We start from the raw sequence: 26,476 nt of genomic DNA on the forward strand, positions 1-26,476 counted from the left end.
ACACATGTACGAGTCTCACATGGTGTCGCGTTGGACGAGGCCAGGTCGAGGCAGAGGAACGCGATACAGCGCGTGCAAAGTCGATCTCAACGCTTTCATAAATTCCTGCCCCTCCTTAGCGCCGGTGTTCCTCGGTGCGCTTAGAGGTACGTGCTGGGGCTATTATGTCACTGCGCACAGTAATGGACACACTACGGCTTCCAGTCGAGACTGATCTTTAGGATCAAAGCGCGGTCTAACGTCCGCATCACAATTGAACGCCGAACGCAAAGAGAGAAAAAAGGCTTTGAATAGTGCCAAAATTCAGGCAACACGCGGACGAGAAAGAGGGGTTCTACAATGCACGCACGTGTGGTTCTGATATGGTTGGTCAGATGGTGCAAGATGGTGTGAGCTGAAGATGTGAAGCCTGGCCCAGGTCGCATGGAGATTGGCCGTGACGCGTCGCACGACGCGCCGGGATTGTTTTGACTTGACGCGTCTTGAGCCAATCAGAACGCCCTGACGGCGGTATTTCGACGTACCACTAGGCACCCGCTGGACCTCACGCTGGCTTCCATTACAAGCCACTGAAAGCCATTAAACTCTGCAGTCAGAATCTCATCATCATTGATCCTCATGCTCGGATTGTACAGGAATGGCAAGTTTAGGGCACTCGATGCGATTTCATTCATCTCAATGCCATCAGGCTACGACATGCACGATCGTGGCCTTGTGGACAAACTTCAAAGAAAGTCAATTCGGACAAGACAGGCCGGGGCTGGCACCTCGGAGGCCCGTAGCCAGATCAGAGACCCATCTTTGTTTGAGCTTGACTTTTTCACGTTTGATGAGTCCTGACATCATTGTGTAGGGATCTAAAGTGTTGCGAGCCTGCTTAGCCCCGTTTGTCTGCCATCCCGTGTTCCGTCTTTCTTGCTTTTTGGGACACACTAGACGTAGACTCCTCTTCGATCGTGATGCGTCCCGGAGGCATCCGGTTTCCCGCGATTGCAGGCACATCACAACCCAAAAGTTCCGAAGACGGGCATGGAAAATCGGACCATGATCACCCAATGTAACTCATCACATTGCTCTCCAGTGTCCAGGCAAACCTTATCGCATCATGGGAGATTCATTCCTCCATCAGAGAATTGGGTGATTGAGTACGTATGACTGGGAAATCCAGAGACTTCATCCAGACCAGAGTGAGTCAGTGACCCTCCCGGTCCCGACATGGACATGGTTCTCTTCGGCATTGGATCTTTAGCTCCAGCGGTCTAAAGAGCTTGCATTTTCACAACTCCCGATCTCGTTATTAAACAATGCATAAAAGTCTAATTTAGCCAGAACCGGCTTTGGTAACGTGAACAACGCATCCAATCAATACGACCACGTAGCTCAACGCGCTAAGGCGACCTCATCCAAGGCCATCCTTCGTCCTCAATGCCATGGGCTTCGATCCACGGCTCTACTGTCGGCAAGTGTTGCATTGAGGTTCCCATCATGCAGAGCGCGAACGATCAGCTGTTAAAATCCTCCCACAGTATGTCAAAGGCACAAGGGACAACAAAGTCACTATCCAAAAGGAGAAGCATTGTAGACTATGTAAATCGCGATTCTATCGCAGCGAAACGAACAAACTGAAGCTGGTACATGACTCTCCCCGTGCGTTGTTCTACAGGACGCGACCAGCAACGGCAGCAGCGCTGGTGTCCTTGGTCTTTGTCTTCTTAAGGGACTTGCCTGCTTGAATCTCCCCGAGGAAGCCAGCTGGCCGGCCACCACCGGCCGCAGGTGGTGGAGGCGCGCCTCCCGGAGGAGGGGGAGGCGGCCCAGGAGGACCGCCAGGGGGAGGTGGCGGTGGAGGGCCACCAGGAGAGGCCATGCCAGGCATAGGAGGGGGAGGAGGGGGTGGTGCGCTGGGAGCGTCTGATCCGGGCATGGGAGGAGGCGGTGGTGGTGGCCCAGAAGGCGCATCGCCAGCAGGCATCGGAGGAGGCGGTGGTGGTGCAGCGGGAGCATCACCAGCAGAAGGTGGTGGAGGAGGTGCAGCAATCGGTGTATCCTGAGCAGGTGTGGCGGGCGAAGAGTCCCTGCCAGCAGCAGACAACGGTCGCGGGGGGGCCATTGTGCCGAACAGGATGGACGCGAGTTGAGCAGCGTTGCCGCCTCCAGGACGATCGTCCTCGTCGTCGGAGCTGTCTTCTTCCTTGTCAGAGCCCCAATCATCGGAATCAGCACGCTTCCTGGACACAGGAGTGGGTGCTGGGTGAGGTTCCTGCTTCATGCGGTGGAACGGATTTGTAGAAGCGTCCGGAGCAGGAGGCGCTGGTGCTGAAGGATCTGCGGGCGCCGATGGAGCAGCGACAGGAGATGTCGTCTCGGGTGCCTGGGACATCATCTTGAAGTAGGGGTTCTTGCTCTCCGTCTCGGCCGGAGGCGATGTCACGACCGAGGGAACAGTGGCAGCGGGAGCAGCATCGGCAGCGGTCGTAGGCGGCGACGCGACCTTGCGCTCAAGCTCCTGGCTGGCAGCTTGACTGCCACCCATGGTCGGGGTCGAGGCCTGAGGGGTGATCTGCTGAGGACCTTCATCGTCAGACGATGAGTCCGAATCGTCGTTCATGGCTTCCAGCTGTCGCTGCAGCTCGAGCTCGCGCTGCCTGGCTGCCTCGATCTCAGCACGACGGGCTGCCAGCTTGGCTTCCTTGTCCTTGGCCTCGGCCATGGCGGCCTTCTTCCTCTTCTTCTCCTCTTCCTTGCGCAGTTTACCTTGCTTGACCTGCTCTTCGAGTGCCTTGAGGCGAGCATCGGCCTCTCTCTGCTCCTTGGCGAATTCGTCCTCCTCATCCTTGACGTCGTCCCTGTTAAGGTTAGCTCAGAATGCTGTACATTGCACAATGAGACACTGATAGACTCACTCCAATTGCTGCGTCTCGCGCTGTTGCTGTTCTTGTGCTTGAGCAAGGCGCTGCTCTTCGGCGGCTTTGATCGCCGCGTCGTCCTCCTCGGCCTTGGGCGCCGCCCCTCCCTTGCGAGTAGGAGGCGGAGGGGGCTTCTTCGCAGAGGCCTTGGCGGCTTCAGGCTCCGCGGCAGGAGGCGGGATGCCCTGCTCCTCAGCAAGACGAGCCTGGCGCTCTTGCTCGCGGCGTGCGTCCTCTTCTTCAGCAGCGCGCATCTTTGCTGCCCGCTCAGCCCGCTCTCGCTCCGCGCGCTGCGCAGCGCTCTCGCCGGGCTTCGATGGCGCCTTGATGCCGAGGGCCGCCAGGCGTTCAGCCATACGCTGCTCGGCTTGCTGCTTGATAAAGGCAGCGCGCTCCTCGGGCGTCTTGTAAGCCGCATATGAGCCACCGGAAGCGGCGGGGCTACCGGTGCGAGACGTCGAGACCGGGCTGTCCACACGAGGACTGGCCACACGCTCAGGTCGCGTCTCCTCAACAGGGGCTGAAGGGCGAGCAGTGCGCTTGTCCTGGGTACGGACGCGGGCAGAGCGACTTTCTCGCTGGAGATCAAAAATGAAGTCGCGGACATCATCCTCAACGCCAAGAGCGTCCTCCCAACGCCGCTTTTCGTGCTGGCTGGACTCATCCTGAGTACCTTCCTTGAGGCTGTCCTCAATACCGCGGGCAAAGTCACGAACACTCTCCTCAACGTCACGGACCATGCTCTCGTTACCCTCGCGCTCGTTCTTGGCCTTGATCGACTCCTCCTCGAGGCGCTTCGAGGCAGCGTCATCACTTTCGACGGGGTTGTCGATCTTCTTTCCTGTCAAAGCAGCAGTCCGCTGCTGCATCATGGCCTTAGCGCGGGCCTTGAGGCGGTCGGATTCGGTCACGACACCGCCAGGGCCAGTGCCAACAATCGAGGCTGCGCTGCCGGGGTTGGCCTTGGCATCACGGAGGCGGAACAGCTCCAGCTTGGCCTCTTGAATTGCCTTCTCGGTCTTGCGAACCTGGGAAGCCAACTGAGGGATTTTGTCCGTCAGATTCTGGAGCTGACGCTTCATAGCACGCCTCTCGGCCTCAGAATCACCGGAGGACGGCGAAGCATCGGGATGGGCGTCAATGTCTCCTTGGATTCGGCGGATCCTGCGATACAGCTCCTCCGCTTCGGCACGATCGCGGCGATCGAGAATGTCATCTTCCTCGGCGTGCTTTTCGTCCTTGAAATCCATCGCATCAAGCAGCACCTGCTTCTCGCGGATTTTCTTCCTCAGCTGGTCCAGAGTCAGGTCGTCGCTGGAGTCAACAGAGCCAGGTGAGCTTGGTCGAGGCGAATCGTTGCCGACCCTGCGACGTGCGCTTGACTTGTAACCAAACTCCTCGTCGTTGTTGCGGAAGACAGTCGCATCCTTGCGACCAGCAGCTCCCACATTGGCACCTCCGCGGAACGACCGGTTCTTCATGTAGCTGACACCAGTCTTCTGGGGCAAGAGGGCCGCTCCAGAGTTCTTGCGGTCATCCGACTCCCTGCTGAGCATGGACTTGACAGTACCGATGGACTGGCTGAAGTTGCGCGTAGAGGGTGGCACAAGCTCGGGAGGGAGCGAGTTGGGCAGTGGGTATCCGTTGAGCTTGCGGTAAATCAAATGCATGGCTACCGCGAACTCATCGAGATTCAAGCGACCCTTGTTGCCGTGATCAGCCAGAGTCCACACACGCTCCAGGTCAGGCTTCTCGAGTCCACTTTGACCCATGATCTCAATGGCTTGATCGCCACCAATGTAGCCCTTGCCCAAACCGTCCCAAGCTCGGAATAGGGAGTCGTAGCGAGTCTTCTCTTCTTTGGTGATGCCCCAGGGAATCACTGCATTGCCCTGCAAGCCCTGCGTAGTGAAGTTGCCTGCCTCCCGTCCCTGCTGAGGCATCATGCGTGCCTGCAAGGCGTCAATGTTCGGCAGACCACTGTCGGGCGCATTGACAAGACCCCATTGACCAGGTCGACCCGTGGGCTGGGCGTTCAGAGGGGCAACCGGCTGGTTGTAGCCAGTAGGCATAGGAGGCATAGGAGGGCGAGGCCCGGAATATCCAGTAGCCTGGGGGTTCTGGGCACCAGGAAAGCCAGTCTGCTGAGCCTGCAGGCCTTGTTGGCCGGGAAAGCCGGTCTGCTGGGCTTGCAAGCCTTGCTGGCCAGGGAAGCCTGTCTGCTGAGACTGAAGACCTTGGGTAGGCTGCTGCCCTGGGAACCCTGTCATTTGCGATGTCAGGATCTGAGAGTTGGACGGCTGCGCCGGCTGCTGCTGCTGAGCGCTGGGGGTCGATGCGCTTGGCGCAGAAGATGGCGCGTCTTCTGCAACGCTGAAGCTGATAATGTCCACCATGCTCGAAACCTCGTTCTTGATGTTTTCGGGTAGGGTTGGGGGCAGGGACTTGCCCGTAAGCTTCAGGTTGCAAAGATACATGGCGAGCGCGAATTCGGGAAAGTAGAGCTGACCAGCCCTGGTGGTATCGGCGAGGGTCCTAGGTTAGATATGTTAGCGAACTACACTCCGACATCTCTTTCGCATGCAAGACATACCAGATATGCGAGAGAGAATCTCCATCCAGACGCGATCGCATCAGAAGATCACGCGCCTTCTCACCCGACATGGTCATTGTCGATTCGCCCACGGCGGAAGCGAACAAGGTCTCGAACTTGGCCTGATCAGGGGCCGTAATGAATGACAACCTGATGTTGGGGATCTTATTTGGCTTCGGCTTGGTTTCGCCTCGGCGCCCCGCTGGCTTGGGCGTGCCGCCGGTCTGGAACGAAGCGGCCATTTCGTTGAAGCCAGTAGCCTGAGGCTTCATTGGCGGCGGGGGAGGCTGCGAAGGCCCGCTCGCCGGCTGAGGCGAGGTCGAGTAACCAGTCTGCTGCGGCGGTTGGCTCTGGAAGGGGGAGCTTTGCTGCGGAGGCTGTTGACCCTGTTGCTGTTGCTGGAACTGCGACTGGAACTGCGGAGGGATCGAGGGCATGGGAGGCGCGCCCGTCTGGAAGCTCTGCTGAGGCTGGGGCTGCTGGCCCGGGAAGCCAGTGTACTGCTGTTGGAGCGGCTGCTGCTGAGGCAAGCCAGTCTGCTGCGCTTGCATAGGGAATCCGGTGTACTGCTGCTGCAGCGGCTGTTGCTGGCCAAAGCCTGTGGGCTGCGGCGCAAAGGGGCTCGGTTGCTGCTGCCCAGGCTGCTGTGTGGCCCCAAAGGCGCCGCCATACTGTTGCTGCTGGGCACCAGGACGCTGGCCGCCACCTCCGAGGAAGGCGTTCGAGTTCGAATACATGGCGCCTAGGTGGTAAGCAAATGGCTCGCGGACCGGCAATGTCGTCAGGGACGTCGGAGCCCTTGGTCGCGATGGAACCGCGGGAGTCCGTCCAGCGACTGAATTGAGGATCGATCAAAGGTCGATTCCAATCAGCCGTCGTTCTCCCGATGCAAGACGAGTCTGCAGATATGCGAATGGGTTGGGCTGTCTGACTGTATGAGCGTGCCCAGTATGGAGGACTGGAGATGCAAGTCGACAACGTTGCCAGATGACGATAGCTTTCACTGGGGCTGAGCAGGTCAGGCAACGCAATTGGGCTTGGAACGAACGGGTGGCCTTGCATGGTTGCGTGGCTGGTGCCTGCTGCCCGTGCTGTAGAATTAGGCGGGGTCCGCTAAGCCTGTGGCGCAGCGACTCCATCACATCAACAACTTAACCGTACCCCCTTTTCCTTTCATCCAGTTAGGTAAGTAGTACTAGTACGTAGACTAGCACGCACAGAAGCAGAAAGCATCGTCGAGAACACAAGCGTATAATCAAGTTACTCTAACTGCGAAAACGAAGGGTATCAAGTCCGTACAACTGTGTCGCGACTCCAAACAAACGCCGATACTCTTTCTGGTATGGTATCATAAAACCCATGCGCCCTGCTGTCCCCCTACCTGTTAACGACAACGAATGTGATCGATCCCCCATCTATAGACTCCGTCTGAATGCAGACCTCGAAAAGAACAAGAAATAAGAAGTACCGGGTGATATACGAAAGATAGATCTGGGCGCACGCAAGGACGGACATCACTCCTCCTCTTTAATGCACCCTACCGTCTCCTTCCACGCCCGCCTGTGGGCCTTCATGTGCAAGCCTTGGTCTGTGGCCTGCGCGTCAAAGTACGTGTAATTGCCATCAGTGTCGTGAAAGGGCGCTTCTGGGATAGAAGCAAATGAGCCTCCGCGAGGGCTCTCCGCCTCGGGAGGTGTCTGGTCAGGCGTGCTGAAACTGCCATCACCAATGCTGGTCGGACTTACGGCTGCGCTCGAGGCAGCAGAGTCGGAGCGCCGGAGCGCCCCAAGATGGTGTGCGCCACGGGGGCTCTCTGGGGCGTATTTGGGACTCGGCGACCCTTGTTTGGATAAACTGTTGCTTCGTCGGGACTCGTGTTCCTTGATGGCAAGCCCTCCGAACGAGGCCCAGAAAGTTCCGTCCGTTGCAGCAGCAGTCTGGGACTCGACCTCATCGTCTGAACATTTGCTTTCTTCATACAGTCGATTGTTCCTCTGGAGAATCTGTTCCAACTCTGCAATCACCGTCTCCCATTGGTCTTTGAGCTGTTGGACGAGAGCCTTGTCGCCCGATGGAGCCGGTCCCTTGTCATGCCGGAACCTCGAAACCACAGATGAGCGCCGTTTTGGCGTCGTGATGCTCACGCTAGAGGCAACCCTGCGCATGGACCGGTCGAGCTCCTGAGGCGAAAACGCCGAGAAGTGTCGAATGACCGTGTTTGACTCCAGGTACTTGACGAGGTGGCGGAAGTTGGAAAGATTGAAGTCATTGTCTTCACAGTCCAGAGTGTGAAGCGTGTCATTCCCCCCAACAGCCTCGGCGAGATCGCCAATATTGACGTTGAGCATCTGGCTGCGCACACGCAGGTGCTCGATCCGCCTGTTGGAACGCATGCCGATCAAGGCACGTGAGAATTCTTTGCCCAGTCTCCCTTCGTCAAGCTTGGCATCGTAGCCAGATATGTCCAGAAAGCGTACAGTGTCATTGTTGACAAAGAAATCGGACACTGCCTGGCACGCCTCAGCGCTGGCTGCGTCCGGCGTCGATGACCCGGCCAGACTGAGGCATTCGATGGTCTTGTTGACTCTAAGTGCCTTCCACAGCTTCGTGTAGCTGATCTCGTGGTTGAACTCCACCATTTGCAAAAACAAGCTCCAGGGGGCAAAGCCACATGCGATGGCCCCGCACAAGTCATCAATTCCTTCATCGAGGCGATTGCCGTTGGCATGGACGGTCACCTTGCGAGCCTGACCCATGGACCGCAGAATTCTCGCGAGCTGCCGTCCAGTGAGCCCGCACTTGTTCAGACGCAATGTCTGCATTGACTGAGACCTGGCCGTCTGTAGATAGCCTGCCAAGACATCCACTGTGGCCTCATTGAGCGCTATGCATGACAGGTCCAGTTCGGTCAATGACCAATTATGGATAGCCGCCTCATCGACAATGGGGTACCGACTGTCAAGGCGCGTGCTGCTCGCGATATTTAGCTTCCTGAGTGCTCGAAGTTGGTTGAGGCTATGTCGAAGAACGTCCGACTTGACAACGCCCTGATTGTCGGAAATATCCAGAACCTGAAGTGAGTCCATCTGCCCCGCTAATCCAGCAGCGAGCTTGGACAGACCCGCATCTCCTAGACTGCATCCCGCGAGCTCTAGTTTCCTGAAGTGGACGTGATCGAGGACGAGCAGATTGGCAAGCTCGTCAAGATCGCTAGCTAACAATGGGTTGCCTGACATGGTAATGCTGTGGCACGTGCAGAGCTCTGCACGCGCCAGAGCCAGGATCGGACGTACAATCTCGGAGCTAGTCCGTCGGCAGCTTGCATAATCTACGGATACGCGCGCCTGGGACGATCGTTTATCCCGGATGCCAAGACAGTTGGTGAGGTCGATGCAGCGAATCGATTCGGATGCAAACAGCAGCGCATGAAATTCTTGAGTCAACACGGGTGAGTCGATCAGATCATCATAGTGTTCTTTCGTTATCTTGCAGCCTGAGATTGTCAGCGTGGCGCGCAGGCCGGGGATCAAGGCGCTTACCGTTGAGAGAGGTGTAGACAACCCCTTCACCGTAGGGCGAATAGTCCTTCCTGGCGGCAAGAGGCGACAAGTCTACATCCCGAAAGGAGATTCCCTTGAAGAAGCTGTTGTATCGCAGTGCACGAAAGACAGCCATGAGTTGCGCTGGGGAGTACGGCGAGCTTTCCGACTGTATCAGCCGGAAGACAGGCTGCGAGGATGTGTACCATTCAACTGTCCAATGTGGCATACTTGTGTGGAACGCCGCACAATAGGCCTGGAGGCTGCGCTCGATCCCTCCCAAGTCGTTGCCCGATGTCAATTGGAGAGGTGGCGGTAGCCCCTTGATGTCGAAAATGCTTTGTTGGAAGTGCTGAGGCCACATGGGCTTGAGAATGCGATCGACGCGCAGCAATGCTTCGATGATTCGCCTGTAATGAACACTCGCAAGGTCAAGACGTGCCTCCCGTCCGAATGGTGATCTAAAAGTTGTAAGCAGCTAGCTCCATAGGGCTCGTGCCAGCAAATAGCTCACCGAAAGCTCATCAAGAACCTCTGTTCGTGCGAGGCCACAGAGGCCCGGAATCCAGCCATAGTAACCGTGCCGAAATGGCTAGATTTGACGCGGAGCTCTCCAGCAGGCGTGCCATAATCTGCTTTCAACACTTCGATAAGATAACACATGTAGGGCCCAATAACAAAGTAAAATGATGATCCGTCTACGTGCTGCTGGCTGTCCTCGGCAGCGTGGGGCTTCTGGGCGGTGCCGACAATTCGCTTCGCGACGGGGAAAATTAGATTCTTTGATGGTCCATCGGCGAACGGTGTCTCGTGGTGAGCCACAATGTGGTCAATGCGAATCCTCAAGTTGTCTGACACCACGGCGTGCGCATTCGATTGACGATGTCGCACCCTGCACATGTTGTGAATCGATCCGAGCCAGTCGTTCCTCTCCTTGGGCGTGGAGAAAAACAGGTGAGCCTTGCAATAAGCCAAGCGTGGACAAGGCGAGAACCACCACAGCTCGAGGCCAAAACGTGGGCTCGCTCCCTCCTCCACGAAAGCTGCGACGAGCGAGTGTAGAGGCACCTCGAATCGAATCTCCGAAACTGCTGATTTGGCTGTCAAGGCGGATCGAGCATCCGACTGCGACTCATAGGCCTCGGATTGTGCTAGCTGCGGGAAAACGCCTCGCGCAGCCTCAACGCTGCCGACTTTGACCAAGCAGTGGTCCGTCAGAATGAGGTATTCTGTGCGCGCCTTCAGCAAGGAAACGTCAGTTTTGAGCGGCCCGCATTTGATGATCTCCATGGACGAGAAGGAGTGATCTATCGGACTTCCGGGCATGTCCGCAGGCGAGGCCGGTATGGATGAGTCTCTCGACACCCGGCGATGCAGCCTATCCAACATGGTACTGGAACTAGATGGCACTTTCTGGAGCCTGCGCGTCGAGCTTGATCGCCTTGGGCCGCCATTGTTGATGGAATCGAGCGAGGAGCTGCTTAAGGACCGCAGCGCTCTGGTGAGAATTCTGGGGGCCTTGGCCTCGACCAGGTCGGCTTGTTCCACCAGCGGCTCGTACTGCTGTGCCGGGGGCTGCGCCGTCTTGAGTGACGGCAAAGTCCTCTTCTTCCATATGTCCGCAGTCATTGTGGCGATATAGACGGCAGAGGCCGGCGACGACCTCGAGGGCACAGCTCGAGATGATGGTAGCTGACGCTGACACTCGAAACTTGTGTTGATGACTTGCGGGCCTCTTGTCCTTCGCGCCGCTTGCTTTGTCCGGGTTTCAGAGAAATGTCGACTCGAAGTCAGCGAGTGGCCTGGGGTTGCGCGGATGTCTCAGCCACGGCTTTTGTCCCACAGCAGCAAGCAGGATGATACGCCCTCCGCATCCGTTCACTCGGTAACGGCCGATACAATTCGATGATGAGCGTTCCGTCCGTGTTGGGTGTTTCGGTGCAAGCCAGATAGATAACTGTTCCACCAATGTAGGACAAAATGCTGCACACCGGAGCGAATGTCTGTGGCGACTTGTGTAGGGTCAGGTATCACAGACGATGGTGAGAGACCAATCCTCAACGACTGGAGCCCAAGGTTCGTGCGACGCAGAGTGCTTAAGGCCCGCGATTCACTGTGAAGCAATTGGCTTTGGAGCTGAAATATGGCGGGACGGATACGGTTCCGGAAAGCAATTGGAAGCTTGCGACGTCGAAGGTTTGGTAGCTGGAATGCGCGCCAGCGCTCGGGAATGCGATCAAAGGTAAATCTCCGATGCGACAGGTGCGGACACCAGCTTCTGCCGCGTAGAGTGGGCCGGCCGGCTTTCCCAAGTCGAGTATTAGTCGCCTAGCACTGAGATAGGACAGCAGACGGTGTGACAAGCAGAGAGAAGAGGGAAAATCAAGTAATTATCCCTGATGCGGAGGTTGAGGCAGCGGGAGGCGCGGGCAAACCAATTGGATGGAGGGTCCCTTGCAAGGAAGGCGCCTGCCTGCGTTTTCGCCTGCCTGCCTGCTTGCTGCTATCGGAAACGACAGTCGCAACAGACGGAAGTAGCGAGAGATAGGTGGCGACAACCCATCTAAGTTAATTATCGTCCCTCTTCCCAGTGTCACGGCAAAATGCCAAGGTGGCAGCTATACGACCCGGTCGGGGCTAAGCAATGGGACGTGATGAATGAGGAAGAGAGGGAGGGAGGCGAAGCTGCTATCAACCACCTGGGGCGGTGCGTGCGTATTCGTTTGGCGCTGTCCTGCACGCTGATCACTCGCTCATTCACGCTCGCGCCTGCGTAAGGTAGGCAAGGTGGGAAAGACTGAAAGACAATGAAGACGTGAGGTATGAGCGAAGCAGCGACGAGGTTTGGTTGGTTGCGAAGGCCAAGTTCGAGGCATGGGAGAGACAACGAGCGCGTTCCGAATCGCACATGGCGATGTCGATGTCGATCTAATTGCTTGCCAAGGGTATGAAATAATAATTCGTTGGCTCGGCGGCATTGACCATCGACGTCAGTGGTAGCGCAAGCTGCAACAATAGCTCCGAGCTAGGCTGGCAGGGACTGGAACCTGCCTGGGCTCTTGACCACCTACAATGTTGGGCGTCTCACACGTACCTCGCATTGTACGAGTGCTTATAGGAAGAAACGAGCACCGATGCTACAGTCAACATCTGTAGATACGCGCTAGGCATAGAGATGAGCGTTGAGCGTTGATCCAAGTCTGCTTGTGATTTCTGCGTTCTCTCACAACAGGAAGCACAACGCAGACAGACTGCCCACCTCTGCTGTCCTTGGTCCGGTCCGGCCCCTCCATCTTGCATCATCAAACCCTGGCAAACCTGGGCTAGCCTCCTTGGCCCATGAATATGTTTGGGGGTTCAAGTTTCAATCCCATCCCACGGATCCAATCACATCAGCCAACCGTGCCAAGGGGCGCGGGTGGATGGCTGGCCAGGGCCCAGGCTGAGCTGCGAGGTGCGGGCCCGCGAGATGCGATACTGGCGGACAATTGACGTCGCTGGTACGGAGTAGACTAATTCTCAAGCATCATTAATCACTAAGGTACTAGTTATGTGCGACTGTCCCTGGATGCCTCATATGGCTCTACTCTTCATGGCCCAGCAAGCGCCAAAGTCAGTTTAGGTACCTAAGTACTTAGTTACACCCTTCGTGCAGGTATCTAGTTCGGGCTGTAACCAACGCCATGGATCGCGATTACGAATGTCGATCATCCGGATCGCAATTCGCAAGTCCTGTCGTAAGAGGGCCTCTGCGGCTGTGCATTGACTGGCCTGGCCGTCTGTGTCAGTCGCGACAGTTTCACACTATTATCGGGGGCCTAGCCACCAGATGCTCCTTAAATATTTAAGGATACAAACGCCAAAGTCGGCAGGACCTTGCAACATGACGCTATCGCGATTCGCGCTTCGCCTACGGGTCCGTGCTCAGTGGTCGCCGTCTAACGCGTTTATCAGACATTTGTTAACCTCGCCGTTGACTCGCGATTCTCCGAAATGCCCAGCACGCATACAAAGTTTAATGCTCCATCGCGCTTTGGAGAGGTGCCGACATGCTTGCTGCTGGCAGACATGCCTCCGCGTCGTATCCGTACCAACAAATGACCCGGCCGTATCCATTGTGGGGAGGGATATTGGGGAGGCTCGTTCAAACCCGAACATACGAGCAAGACTTATACTGCTACACATAAGAAATCAATAGATCACCTTTCTGCCGCGACGAACAAGCATTATCGCGCTTAGGCCAACCACTCCGGAGCAGCCAAAGGTACCATCTTCTCAAGAGACCATGGGCTGGGTCTTTGATGCCTGGCTACTATTCTGCGTGCACCAGCCATGAGCAGCGAGGACGGGCGCACCCTACGGGTATTTTTGGTATACCTGTGCAATAATGTCCGCATTTATCTCCTGTTTTTGGTTGCTGTGGTCATGCTCGCTACCTAGAATCGTCTTTACCAAGCACAACGTGATTCTACCTTCGAAACTCTATAGGGATATCGAAGTGCAGGGTAATATAACTTGCGTTATCAACAGCACGTCGCTGTATAGGGTAGGCCTCATTGTTGCTCAGAATTTCGCCGACATGACTGACCAGAATCACCAGACGAGGACCGGCGAGTCAGTCGAGACATTGCGACATTCTTCAGGGTTCGCCGCCTATATACGTATACTTCACGTGCACGATTCTATGATATGTACAATTTCATGCGGTGAAAAGAGGCTGCTCATTGGGCGACTAGACTACTCCAGGGCTTTTCCATTGGTGACCTAGACTTAAAGGCAGACCTCAACAGTTACTACCACCGAATGTCGCCGAGGCTACACGTAGGTTGCTCGCGTCACCGGGAGTCTCATTGAACGCTTGAAAACCCAAATCGCAGCAAGAGTCCTCCTGCAATTGCCTCACGCTCTGCAGAAGATAGTATTCGCTCTTTGTGCTGCTGCTCACCGGTGCCGCGACTCGCACAAGCCTTTACCGCCCTATCTGTCTAGCCCAACCCCCCCCTCCCCCAACCCTTCGGCTCTTGGTGGGGAAATTTCGCAGAACATCCGGTCTGGTCCCTCCCTCACTCTTCAGTCGTCTCCTGAACGCAGGAGAACCCCTCGAATCCCCTCCATCGTCGAGTCGCGTGCCCCTCGAAAAGCCGATACACGGTCGATAGTGCCAGCCAATTCCACAGTAGAACCGTCAAGATGAGTGCCGCGGACGGCGACGCCTTCAACCTCCAGCGGGACTATGTCTACATCCCAGCTTTCATGCTCGTCGCGGGCACCCTCATCGTCAAGAGGGAGTGGACAATCTACGCGCTGCTGATTGCCCTCGTTTTTGGTGGCTGGAACATATGGACTCTCCGTGAGTGATGGTGTACCACAATGTGCGGGCGGCGCAGAAAAGAACTGACGTGCGGTGACCGCAGAGATCCGGCCTGTCCTGAAGCCCAACGTTTTCCAGGAGTTTGAGCTCCAAGAAAAAACCATCATATCCCACAACGTCGCCATGTGAGTCGTACCAGCCACTCAGACCAGCGTCCTTCCAGACACCCGGACCCTAACAGCGTACAGCTACCGCTTCAAGCTCCCTCGTGCCGCCGACATCCTCGGCCTGCCCATCGGGCAGCACATCTCCATTGGCGCCCAGCTGCCCCAGCCCGATGGCACCACCAAGGAGATCGTCCGCTCGTACACTCCGATCTCTGGCGACCACCAGCCCGGCTTCTTTGACCTGCTCATCAAGTCCTACCCCAAGGGCAACATCTCGAAGCACATGGCCTCCCTCATGGTCGGCCAGACCATCCGCGTCCGCGGCCCCAAGGGCGCCTTTGTCTACGAGCAGAACATGTGCAAGCACTTTGGCATGATTGCCGGCGGCACCGGTATCACCCCCATGCTCCAGATCATCCGCGCCATCGTCCGCGGCCGCCCCGAGGGCGATGTCACCCAGGTCGACCTCATCTTTGCCAACGTCACCGAGCAGGACATCCTGCTCCAGGAGGACCTGGACGCGCTCGTCAAGGAGGACTCGGGTATCCGCGTGCACTACGTCTTGGACAAGCCCCCCGAGGGCTGGACTGGCGGTGTTGGCTATGTCACGGCTGAGATGATCCAGGTAAGTTGGGCCTGGAATGACAGTGCTTTGTGTGAACCAGCTCGCTGACCCTTTCCCCCCCAGAAATGGCTCCCCAAGCCCGCCGACAAGGTCAAGATCCTCCTCTGTGGCCCTCCCCCCATGGTCAGTGGCCTCAAGAAGACCACCGAGAGCCTCGGCTACAAGAAGGCCCGCCCCGTCAGTAAGCTCGAGGACCAGGTCTTTGCCTTTTAGACGAGAGTGGTATATCTCCACTGGGCCATATTTTCACCGAGAAAACGGATCGACAATGATGTCTGACGCAATCTTATGAGAATGTACGAGTGCCTGATGAATATAATAACGCGAGTGGTGAGATGAGGAGAGGAAAGGGAAGGTGGCGGAGTATATGACCGACCAGGAGGAGTGACGGTGGAACGAGGACAAAAAAGCATGTTTCTCGACATTGTTGTTGTTGTTGTTGTTTAAAGACTAAAGAGTAAATCATGAAGCCCTATTTTCAAATGATCGCTATGTGGCCAAAAAGTGCGCCTTCTTCCACCGTCTTGAAAACCCCCATACTGTACACAGAATGCATCAGCCTTGAGCCGGTCCCTCACTCCTCGTCCTCGTCCTCTGCTTCTTTCATACTAGTGTCAGCGGCAGCAGCAGGCGATCCGGCCTCGTCTCCTGATTCAGCAGCGACGGGGCTCTTCCTCGCGGGCTCATCATCTGCGTCAGCTTCCTCGTCGCTGTCGACGACCCGAGCGCGCCTTGCCCTCTTACTCTGCTGTTGCGGGGCGTCGTCCTCGTCTTCATCCCCAGCGTCTTCACGCTTGGTCGTGTTGGCGGCATCGTCCACGTCCATCTTCTCACCAGCTTCATCCTCGTCCAACTCGGAGAGCGGCGAGTCCTCTCTCTCCTCGAGATTCTTCTCCGCCGCCTCGAGGGCGCCGTCGTCGTCTTCCTCATCGCTGTCCACGATGATCTCCGAGGACTTGAACTTGGGGTTGTCCTTCCTCTGTGTAAGGCGTCTCTTCTTCTTTGCCGGGCTCGCCTCGTCGTCTTCATCGTCATCGTCGACGTTCTTCTTCTTGCGCGACCTCGGCTGCTTGGACTTGCCTTCGCCACGGGGAGCAGCCGGCTTGCGCTTGCGCTTCACCTTTTGACCAGTCTCCTCGTCGGTAGTCATCTCAGCTTGCTTGCGCTCCTCTTCCTCCTGTCGCTCCCTGTCTCGCGCCGCGGCGAGCTCGCGATCTCTCGCCTGGATTCTCTCGCGTTCCTTGCGCAGGTTGTCAAGACGCTCCTTCTCCTGAGCCTCGGCAGCCGCACGAGCCTCGTCCCGCTTCTTCTTCTCAGCCTCGCGAAGACGTCGCGCCTCCTCGATTTTGTCCTTGTTCGCCTCCTCCCATTCCTTCTGCTTGCCAATGGCACGTTCCAGCTGCTTGCGCAAAGTATTGCGAGCCATGCTGGCGCGTTGCTCAATGTCGTGTTTGGGATAGGGGAACTGTGTGCCAGCGGCGATCTCGTCGAGCGAGGTGATGGCCTCCTCCAGGCCCTTTGCTGCCGCCTCCAGTTGCTCGGTGGACTTTTGGTTTTCAGGCAAACCTTGCATGAACGTAACAAGCTGGATCTGCACGAAAGCGACGTTGAACTTGCAGTTAACCTGCTCAGGCTGAGCCTTGAGCGCCTTGCAAAGGTTAGTTTCTCAGCGCATAGAGAGGACCAGGCTGAATGGACTTACTAATTGTGCACACTCCAGTGCCTTCTCATAAGCCTCGAGCTTGCGCTCAGCGCGGCCACGGTTCAGACAAGTGCGGCCAAGACAAGCAAGAATTGTCGGATCGTTCGCTTTACCATCCCGCAACAAGGCCATCTCGTAGTTCTCCACCGCCTTCGACCATTGCCGTAGCTCGGCGTAAACGTGACCGAGGTTCATGAACAAGTTGGAGTCCTTGATGGTGTCGCGCACTTTGTGGAACACCTGGAGGCCGTTCTTTGTATCCTTCTTGTCTTCGACGTTGGCGATGGCAATGCCCTGCGCAGCATAGGCATTCTTTGGATCCAGCGAGAGGGCCTTGTCGAAGAACTCGACCGCCCTTGCATATTGCTGGCTACGCTTTGCTTTGTCGTGGTCTGTCTCGCGACGCATCTCGCGCGCCTGCTGCAGGTTGAGATTGCCCATAGCGGTGAGGGCATACCTGTCATGCTTGTCGTAGTGCTGTAGCGTGTGCTTGTAGTGGCGGTACTCGTTGTCCTCCTGGATATTGGCGGGTCGCTTCCTGCTGTGCACTTTGCCCAGGTACCAGCCGTAGAGGGCTCGCACGTCAAGATTGGCGTTGTTCTCTTGGTAAAGCTTTGCGACCGCGTCTGGGCCTTCCTTGTTGGGGTTCTTCCGGAGCTTGATGTAGGCGAGGCGGATCCTAGCATCAATGTAATCGTCGTGACGCTTCAGCAATCCCTCGTACACCTCGACAGCCTTGTCAGTGAGCCCTTGGGCTTCGTAACTACGACCCAAGTTGTAGCTGATGGAGGACACCAAGGCATCTGTATCAGCGTCGGGGTCCGCGTCGCTGATGCGAATACACGAGCCCAAAGCCGCCTGGAACATATCGCTCGCCTGATCGTATTTCTCAGCTTGAAAGTGGAAACAACCAATGTTGTTCAGCAGTTGCGGCGAAAGGTGCTTCCGAAGAGCAGCCCTTATCTCTGCTTCATCAGTGACCCCCTCTGGGTAATGCGAGGCTGGCAGGTGATCGAGCTCTAATTGCTCAGCTTGCTGAAGGCACTGCAACGCCTTCTCGGGGTTGTCTAGTTCATAGAGGCGCGCCAAGTTGAGCAGAACCGAGCCGTCCCTTGCATGACTTTTCTTGGGGTCTTTCCATGAAGCTCGCACATTCTCCAAGAACGAGATTGCCTTCTTCATTTCCGCAGACTTGTCTTCGTTGGTGTCGCTGCTTTGGCTCTCAAAAACCTCCTCGGCGTAGATGGTGCCCAAGAGAACCATAGCCTCATAGGTACGGGTCTGTTGGATTATCTTTTCCAGTCTTAACTTGGCCTCGCCGAGATCGTTTCTCAGGACAGAAAGCTGCGCGCCACCAAATTTGGCTGGCAGATAACCCCTGTCGGTGCCTCCACGAGCATCATCGGCACGTCGGTAGTAATCAGCAGCCTTGTCGACGTTGCCCAGAGAATGTTCCTTCCTGGCCAGAATGTACCAGCCGTCACTGGCTATCGCATTGACGTCGGTGTAGTCGATAGCCTTGTGGGCCAGCTTGTCCACATTGTCCCAGTTCTTGCGAGACAAGAAGAAGCTGGAAAAGGTTGCGCAGGTCAAGGGCATGTTCTTGTCAATCTTGAAAGCAGAGTGGGTGAGTTCCGTCATGGCTTTCTTGTAGAGCGACAAGAACTCATCAGTGTCCACAGGAAGATGGCTACTGGCATCTAGGTAAAACTGACCCAGGAGAATGGTGGCCACCTTGGACTGGGGGTTGAGCTCCAGGCTGCGCTCCCAGGCCGTCCTGGCATCGTCTTTGTAGCCCAACTGCCACAAGCAGCAGCCAATGCCAATGCGGGGGTCTGGATCCGTGAGATCGGGCATCTTGGTAAGGACGTCTTGATACGCGGCCATTGCCTCTGGGTATTTTTGCATGGAATACAAGGTGCGAGCCTTGCCCATCAGCGCCAACATATTCTTGCCGTGTGAAACGCGGAGTGCATCCTCGAAAGCCTTTGCTGCCGTCTTCAGGAGGCCATGCTTCTCTGAGCCAGCTACTGAACCCGTCTTGGATGGAGCATGCAAAGAAGCCTTGAGGAGCAGCAACACACCTCGCGCCAGGTACATGGGGGAAAACGAGGGGTTTAAGCGCGCGACGTCGTTGAGCGAAGACGTTGCCATCTGGAGGTACTGCTCTTTCGTCTTGACCTCCGAGGCCGAAACGCCTTCCGGCACCAGGCGAGGGGCCTCGCGGCTCTTGTAGAGGTACAGCCAACACAAGCAGCATAGCATGCTGACCCTGTCCCTCTGGCCAGTGCTGCTGCCAGAACTGTTAGCCTGAACAGCATTGGAGCCTCGGATCAAGATGTCAATGGCTTGGTCGACGCTGCCCTTCTTGGCGTAGGCCAGGGCGCTCGTCATCCAGAACGTCTTGGCTGCTTGTTCATTCTCGAGAAGCGTGCACAGGTCTTCGGGGTCGTCGTCGAGGTTCTCTAGACCAATTTCCACACCGGCCAGGTCCTCATCTTGCTCGCCGTGCGTTGGAATCAGGAGGGAGTTGGGGATGTCGCGGAACCTCGTGAACTCGGAGTCATCCTTGCCATTGATGCCACCATTGGTGACGATGCTGTTTTGCGTCGTCGCCATAGCTCAAGATGCGATGTTTCGGTCGGCAGAGCGCAGTCGGATGGAGGGTGACGCTGAACTACGCGTCGATGGGAGACGATGCGCAACTGGCTCTAGGCCGCTGCAATTCGTGATGCGCACTTCGTTCGTCGCTTTCACGGGGACTTGTGCATGTTCAATATTCCGTCGTGTTGAGATTCGGGACAGGTGATCGCGAGATGTCGGGTTTGGCGCTGAACAGTGATGGTAACGCGGACTGAGATGTGGTGCCGAGCAACTGTGAAAGCTTCGAATTCTGGCGACAATGCGCCGCGTCGAATGTGGCCCGTGCGCAGCTGAGCGTACCTGCCCTGTAGCCTGAGGTAGTTTTTGTGGGGCGCCGTCCAACTCCAGTCCATGTCGCTTCAGTTCATCCTTCGAGTCCCTGGAAGCGTAACAGCCGCGACAATACCGAGATACCCTGGCCAACCCAGCTCAGACTGTGACGTCCGAGAAAACATCACGTACAGGACGTCCTTAAGTCACTGCAGAACGCTGCGATCTGAGAAGCGGGATGCCATTGGACACTACCTATGCAATGCACTCAAGTGCTAGCGACGTCCTGCTAAGTATGCCCTGTTGCGGGACCCGAGAAGATGCGCTTTTCATACATTATAAGACAACGAACTGGTATATTCAAACGTTTGGGCGTGCTGTGATCGCCATGAACGATGAGGGTGAGATGTGAGGCAGTCAAGCGAGCTGCAGGTGAGAGGGAGCTGGCAAGGTAAATCAGACGAACTGAAGAGCACACTCACCCATTGTCGGGTCTAGCTCTTGAAAACAAAGGCGGCTTCTGCTTCTTCACTCCTCCTTCATTCAAGGGACTCCCGGACTGACGTCGCTTCCACCATGCCGGCCCTCCCAAGACGCCATGACCACTGCGTTGGGTGGCATTGCCTGACTGATGCGCAGAAATTCGGCATCATCTTCACCTGTGTCGTTGTCACGGTTGGTATCATAGTCCTCTGTCTGTTCTACATGGGCCACGCAGCAAGCTCACGCAAAGCCCGCAATCTCATCAGGCTACCAGGGGGTCGCCAGGCACGCCGGCGGCCAGGTCTACCCTCCGACATAGCACTCGCACCTTTGCCAGTCGCACACTACTGGCCGGGCTATGGTCACCAGGTGACATACCAATCGGCCATCTATCAGCAAGGCCCTCACCAGTTGCGAGCATATCCATATACCATCGGCGGACCGTGCCGCCTACCATATCCAGGCGTGACGATGCCTTGGACAGCCCGGCTGGTCACAGATGATCAACACCAGGCAGAGCCCCCTTGCGTGCCATATGTGCAGCCGCCAAATTCGTACCAGCCATACCCGATGTTTGAAATGCCCCACCATGGACCACCAGGGCACCCGCATGCTTCTGCGCATCACAGTCAGAATCAGACTCGAGACCAACACGTGCGACGAAGCCAGTCCTCTCAAGTCCGCAGACCGTCGAATAATGATACCAATGACTACCACCACTCGTCCTGGAGACAACGCTTCTTACACTTGCTGAGGCTTCCCGTCGGCCGGGCCTCGACCATTGCCAGTTCAACTACGGCAAGACGCACCACATTGCGATCGTCTTCGAGCAGCTCGGAGAACGATGGGCATCAAAGAAGGCAAAATGCGAGCTGGCAACGTACATCGAACCCCCGACGAGGGTCTGCAGATCGACCGGCTGCGTCTGCACACGTAACGTCGGGTGGAAGAGGAGATCCTGAGACTGACTCCGCAGATACAGGAGTAGCAACCGTTCACAGCGATGACTACGACCCACCTGGTCGGCAGTTTCCAAGCCCACCGCATCGACCTTCTGAGCGAGAGACGGAGGCGAAGATCAAGGAGCACCGTTCAGAGACGCGAACAGTCAGCCCGATCGGTAGTGATGGCGAGTCCAACGAAAGCCGAGCTGCCTCGCCCACAATACTATCGGTGTCGTCTGTCTCTCCTGCAAGACCATCAGGGTATACGCAAGACGCCTACAGCTTCCAACCAGGGCAAAACAGACGAGGCAAGGCGGAGACACTGAATAGCGAAAGGCATCCTCGCGGAAATATTGAACGGGAGGCCGTGCGAAGAGCTATGGCCCAGAGGTAAACACATTGCTTGCGTGGCCCAAAAACGAGAACTAATCATGTGTCAGACGGTCGAGCACTGACGCAAGCTATGAAGGCCACGTACCAGAGCCCCCTGTTGCTATATCGTGATCGATGTCGTTCAGTCAGGATGCAAGCGCGCCGCGCGTTGAGCTTGGCGCAAAGGTTCACGCACACTTGTCACACTATGGAGCACCCAGCTCCAAGGGGCTAGCGTTATGAAGTTGGTTGGTAACGACGATAAACAAATAATAAGCATTTATTGTTCATCATTGCACTGGTACGGATGCGGCGTTCAGTCTTACGCAGCCAAATGAACAGGGGATGCCTAGAATCCCTAGATGCTAGCCTAGGTGGTCCGAGCGTCCGTCGTCATCATTGGGAAGCTCCAATGCGTCGACGTGCGTCCCTCTCCGTAGCTCCACTACTACTAAGCAACCCAAGTGCTACCATCCCCAGCCTCACTCCGACCTCAGCTACATGCGATATACCACAGCTGACTGCGGGCTGCACTATCGATCCGGACTATGGCATCATCTGCTCTCTCTTAAGTGAATCATCATCGCCCAAACTGCACAGACGCTGGGAGCTTCCGACGGCAAGTATGCGCCCCTCCCCCACACCGGCTCATTGCGAAACCGCAACCGGCAGAGCTGGGAACTGATTCCAAGGCCTTAGTCATTTGCATTCGCCAAACTGCACTGCGGGTGCACGTCCGTGGAACAACTGTACTCGAGAGAAAGCGTCTAGAGAGCCATCATGTGGAACGACGAAGACAACAACCCGTACGGCACGAGCTTTGACCGCCGCGATTCGAACGCTTCATCCTCAGTGAACCCAACCTCACCATCCGGAACACGCGCGTGTGAGTCGCATCTCTGCTGTCACTCAGAGGCTCGCGTGAAGATACCTGAAGCTGATCCCTAGCGCGACCGCAGTCCGCGACGTTGAGCCCGCGCAAACACCCACTTCTGGTAGCGACGATGAAGGGGCGGAGCCGGCCTTTGGGCCTCGCGGGGACGACATGAACGACGAAGACGACGATTATCCAGCCGAGGAGAGTGTCCCGCCGCGAAAACCCGGCGGCTATGACAGCCGCATCGAGCAGATCCTCTACGAAAACCCAAAGCTGTCCATCGCCATTACGGACGCTGGCAAGAGTCTCGAGAGTGGAGGTAGATATATCGTCTATACGATCCGCACAGGCGTACGTGGTCGTGGTCGATAGACTGTCTGGAACTGGAACTGACGACTGCATAGGACCTCGAAGTTCGCCGTCGATATTCCGAGTTTGCGACACTGCGCGATGCCCTCACGCGGCTTCACCCGACACTCATCATCCCTCCTATTCCAGAGAAGCATACAATGGCGGACTATGCTGCCAAACCGACGAGCGCGAAGCAGGACCAGCAAATCATCGACCTGCGCAAGCGCATGCTTGCCGTCTTCCTGAATCGCTGTCGACGAATGGACGCCGTGCGCACTGACGGCGTCTGGTGGAGATTCCTCGATCCCAACGCGAGCTGGGTGCGTTCTGATTGCCCCAAGGTGTGATGTTGACTAACGCGCGTGGCAGAGCGAGGTATTGCACTCGCATCCGGTGTCCTCGATTCCCAAATCTATCCTCAAGGCCCCTCCTCTAGATACGGCAAACCCGTCGGCTGCGCACAACTACTTGCCAGTCCCCTCGAACTCGGCGAAGCTCAAGACAACAGGAGGCGCATCGTATGATCTGGCCGCGTCAGCAGTCCAAGGAGCCCCTGGCGCCGAAGGCAAATACCCACCCGAGCCCAATGCTCTGAGCGAACAAGATCTCGATACTTATTTCATCTCCTACGAGGCGTCCATCAAGGAACTCGAAAGTCTTCTGACAGGACCGATGGAGAAGGTCAATCGTCGATCACTCAGCCATCTATCGTCCCTCGCGGCCGATCTCTGCGAGCTTGGCTCACGCTTCAATGCCTTTGCTCTCTCTGAGCAGGCCCCTTCGCTAGGTCCGGCCATTGAGCGTGTCGGCCAAGCGGCCGACTTGTCATACATTGCCACGGAAGAGCTATCAGGTTCACTGGGCGCCAGCTTCGCGGAGCCGATGAGGGAGAGCGCACAGTTCGCGGGTGTCGTGAGAAGTGTGCTGAGATACCGCGCTCTCAAGCGCATCCAGCAAGATCTGACTGCGGAGGAGCTGAACAAGAAAAGAGCGCTGCTGGACCAGCTGGAGAGGAGTGAGGCCGAGGCAAGGCGGATCGAGCAGTATCTCTCGAGCAGTCAGCAGGTTTCGCCGCCACCAAAGCGCTCGACCAGCCTTAAGGAGCCGTCGACGCAACAGCGGCGAGATGGAGAAGATACTGAGTCGATTGACTCGGATTTCAGAGGCGCCACCCCCTCTGCCAGCCAAGGACTCCCCGAGAGGAGCGCCAGCGTAACGCATAGGAAGCTTCCAAGCGGGAACTCTATTACGAATAAGATCTTTGGCCCCATCCGACATGCGGTACAGGGGGTGGTTGACGTTGATCCGGAGCGAACTCGGCGAGACACGATTGGCAAGACTAGGGAATCCATCGGCCAGCTCGAGCAAGCCCAGGTCGCTTCAGAGCGGGACGTCAAGGAGGCGAGCGCCAGCGTCCTGCGTGATTTGAGGAGGTTTCAGCATGAGAAAGAGGATGATTTGCGGAGATACATGGTAAGTCGCTCTCTTGTTTCGTAGTGCAGCACAAGCTAACAGGTCTCGAACAGCTGGCGTATGCACGCAGCCAGATTGAATGGGCAAACAAGAGCAAGCAGCAGTGGGAGGAAGCACGAGCAGAGGTCGACAAGATAGACGAGAGCTAGCCTCAGTCTAGCTGGCTTCGATTGGCACGACGCTGACGGCGGTTTTAGTCTCATACCTTGTTCTATTAGTAGAAATGGAAACTGGGCTGCTCATGACCCGTATGAAATATCATTATTCTTTGCAACGGACTCCTCATGATCAGACAGGTTAGGTAGTATGTCGTAGCTGGAGTAAAGTCGCGTTTACACATGTTATCGCCCGAGTCTATCTGTTGACGTTCAAGTATTCCAATTAGTGCTCTGAGCGCACTGGCGACCACTGCATTGTGGAAAGAGTCGCATTGGACACCCTGATGGCGACGACTGAGAACATTTTCATTAACATGAGAACATTAATGACCAGGACAAGGGAATTGTCAGTTATTTTGATCATGGTCAGTGTTCAGGCTACCCCGCTTTTTACACTAACTGGTCTCAATGGTTCTTGACGGCGATTCTGTTAGTGACTAAGCCAGCAGAACGGCGAATTCTCACCTTCACTGAATCCGCTCACCATGAGGACGGTCCACTCATCTCATGCCGCTCCTACCTTACCTTACCGTGCCGAATGTTGAATCACATCTGATGCCCATGGGAGGCGAATTCCACGGACCTCATGTCGACCAAACCGGAACGTGTCTCCTTGAAATTTTGTTGGTCTGACAAATTGGCCTTGGTGCGACAAGGACTCTTGTCTGACAAGTGCGAGAGATAACCACCATCACTCCCCAGTGCCTAGAACCAAGGATTGCAACACACAGATACCGCGAATTGATCACGCGAGATACCCCCGCAAGGAGACAGAGCGAATACCATGGATCATAATGATCTGCCGCCCGGGGCAGAAGGGCCTTTGCGAACAATAGAGGAGCCAGGTATCAAAGCCGAAGGGGATTTGCTGCAGACGCTGCGCAGGGAGGTTGCCGAATTGCTTGGTCGCAACACACTCGGGTTCCCAGGAGCGCAGCCCGTGAGCTTCGGGGCACGTCATATAGAGGAGCTTTCAAAGCAAGAGTATGTGGTTTCCCCCCTCCTCCCCGGCGCAGAGACGAGGTTGGATGGCATTGATGCTAATGAACCGTGTTCAGCTACTATGTCTGTGAAAAGTCTGATGGCATTCGATATCTCTTCTACCTCACCCACGACGGTAAAGGCAATGGCGCAAACTACTTCATCGACCGGAAGAACGACTTTTGGTTCATACCAAACCAGTATCTTCGTTTCCCCCTGAGCGAGAATCCCACAGGCTTTCACCAAGACACCATTCTCGACGGGGAATTGGTGATCGATACCTTGCCCGACGGTCGCCAAGAGCCTCGCTATCTGGTCTTTGACTGCCTCATCATTGACAAGAAACTTCTCATAGAGCGCACGCTGGACAAGCGGATCGCCTACGTCAAGCAAAACATTTACGATCCCTACAAAAAGGCCCTCGCGTCGCGTCCGGACATGCGTCTGCTGCAGCCATTCATCCTGCAGATGAAAGATTTCCAGTTCTCCTACGCCATCGACATGCTGTTCGCCACTGTGCTGCCGAACCTGCCCCACGGGAACGACGGGCTGATCTTCACATGCCGGAACACTCCATACAAACATGGCACGGATGAGCACATTCTTAAGTGGAAACCGCCCGAGGAAAACACACTCGACTGCCGATTGAAACTTCACTTTCCCACCGTGGAGCCGACCCCGGATGAGATGGCCGAGGGTATCACCGAGCCCTTTGTCGACTACGACTCCGTGCCCTCCGCAGACCTGCTTATATTTGCGGGTCGCGAGCGAGGCGCGGATCAGTATGATCACTTTAATCAGCTGTACATCACCGAGGAGGAGTGGGAGACACTCAAGTCACTCGGGGACCCGCTCGACGACCGTATCGTGGAGTGCAACTTGGACGACCAGGGCCGCTGGCGGATCGTGCGATTCCGCGACGACAAGAAAGAGGCGAACCATCGTAGTACGATGCAAAGTGTGCTCAGCAGTATACAGGATCGCGTGACGGAGAAGGATCTGCAAAAGGCGGCGCCGGAGTGGAAAGTGCAGTACAAGGCACGCGCGGAGGAGGCGAAGAGAGCCGCCAAGCGGTGATTGC

The 26,476-nt window shown here is 56.3% G+C and overlaps 5 protein-coding genes across 5 annotated transcripts; 3 read left to right on the plus strand and 2 right to left on the minus strand.

Moving 5' to 3' along the window:
* Positions 1-1,657: 1,657 nt before the first annotated feature.
* On the minus strand, positions 1,658-10,667 carry F5Z01DRAFT_621015 (uncharacterized protein; the record flags this gene model as incomplete). Its single annotated transcript, XM_046261177.1, has 7 exons — positions 1,658-2,846; positions 2,904-5,441; positions 5,500-6,241; positions 6,270-6,508; positions 7,018-8,992; positions 9,039-9,499; positions 9,553-10,667. The coding sequence occupies 7 exons, from the start codon at positions 10,665-10,667 to the stop codon at positions 1,658-1,660; spliced, it is 8,259 nt and encodes a 2,752-aa protein (XP_046118850.1).
* Positions 10,668-14,017: 3,350 nt separating this feature from the next.
* Positions 14,018-15,480, plus strand: F5Z01DRAFT_60938 (oxidoreductase FAD-binding domain-containing protein). Its single transcript, XM_046260777.1, has 4 exons — positions 14,018-14,388; positions 14,453-14,534; positions 14,598-15,141; positions 15,205-15,480. The coding sequence occupies exons 1-4, from the start codon at positions 14,229-14,231 to the stop codon at positions 15,352-15,354; spliced, it is 936 nt and encodes a 311-aa protein (XP_046118851.1). The 5' UTR covers positions 14,018-14,228; the 3' UTR covers positions 15,355-15,480.
* Positions 15,481-15,628: 148 nt separating this feature from the next.
* Positions 15,629-19,777, minus strand: F5Z01DRAFT_706049 (uncharacterized protein). The gene is made up of 2 exons (XM_046266443.1): positions 16,844-19,777; positions 15,629-16,789 (listed from the first exon to the last, which is right to left on the minus strand). Exons 1-2 carry the CDS (start codon positions 19,460-19,462, stop codon positions 15,716-15,718), a joined length of 3,693 nt encoding a protein of 1,230 aa, XP_046118852.1. The 5' UTR covers positions 19,463-19,777; the 3' UTR covers positions 15,629-15,715.
* A 61-nt stretch (positions 19,778-19,838) lies between these two features.
* On the plus strand, positions 19,839-21,945 carry F5Z01DRAFT_653374 (uncharacterized protein). Its single transcript, XM_046263357.1, has one exon. The coding sequence runs from the start codon at positions 20,333-20,335 to the stop codon at positions 21,575-21,577; it is 1,245 nt and encodes a 414-aa protein (XP_046118853.1). The 5' UTR covers positions 19,839-20,332; the 3' UTR covers positions 21,578-21,945.
* Positions 21,946-22,335: 390 nt separating this feature from the next.
* F5Z01DRAFT_681005 (mRNA capping enzyme, catalytic domain-containing protein) lies at positions 22,336-26,472 on the plus strand (the record flags this gene model as incomplete). The annotated part of the gene is made up of 8 exons (XM_046265643.1): positions 22,336-22,441; positions 22,515-22,783; positions 22,837-23,103; positions 23,153-24,256; positions 24,310-24,359; positions 24,553-24,557; positions 25,230-25,398; positions 25,473-26,472. 8 exons carry the CDS (start codon positions 22,336-22,338, stop codon positions 26,470-26,472), a joined length of 2,970 nt encoding a protein of 989 aa, XP_046118854.1.
* Between the last annotated feature and the right edge of the window lie 4 nt (positions 26,473-26,476).

The sequence above is a fragment of the Emericellopsis atlantica genome, assembly GCF_019669845.1.
Source record: "Emericellopsis atlantica unplaced genomic scaffold F5Z01scaffold_11, whole genome shotgun sequence".
NCBI lineage: Eukaryota > Fungi > Ascomycota > Sordariomycetes > Hypocreales > Bionectriaceae > Emericellopsis > Emericellopsis atlantica.

What these genes read in the sequence shown, in the direction of transcription:
- F5Z01DRAFT_60938 (XM_046260777.1), top strand. Translation starts at nt 14,229, where the DNA reads ATGAGTGCCGCGGACGGCGACGCCTTCAACCTCCAGCGGGACTATGTC. An exon ending in ATATCCCACAACGTCGCCAT is followed by an intron (nt 14,535 to 14,597) that starts GTGAGTCGTACC and finishes AACAGCGTACAG; the next exon opens with CTACCGCTTCAAGCTCCCTC. An exon ending in TCACGGCTGAGATGATCCAG is followed by an intron (nt 15,142 to 15,204) that starts GTAAGTTGGGCC and finishes TTTCCCCCCCAG; the next exon opens with AAATGGCTCCCCAAGCCCGC.
- F5Z01DRAFT_653374 (XM_046263357.1), top strand. Translation starts at nt 20,333, where the DNA reads ATGCCGGCCCTCCCAAGACGCCATGACCACTGCGTTGGGTGGCATTGC.
- F5Z01DRAFT_706049 (XM_046266443.1), bottom strand. Translation starts at nt 19,462, where the DNA reads ATGGCGACGACGCAAAACAGCATCGTCACCAATGGTGGCATCAATGGC. An exon ending in CACTGGAGTGTGCACAATTA is followed by an intron (nt 16,790 to 16,843) that starts GTAAGTCCATTC and finishes AACCTTTGCAAG; the next exon opens with GCGCTCAAGGCTCAGCCTGA.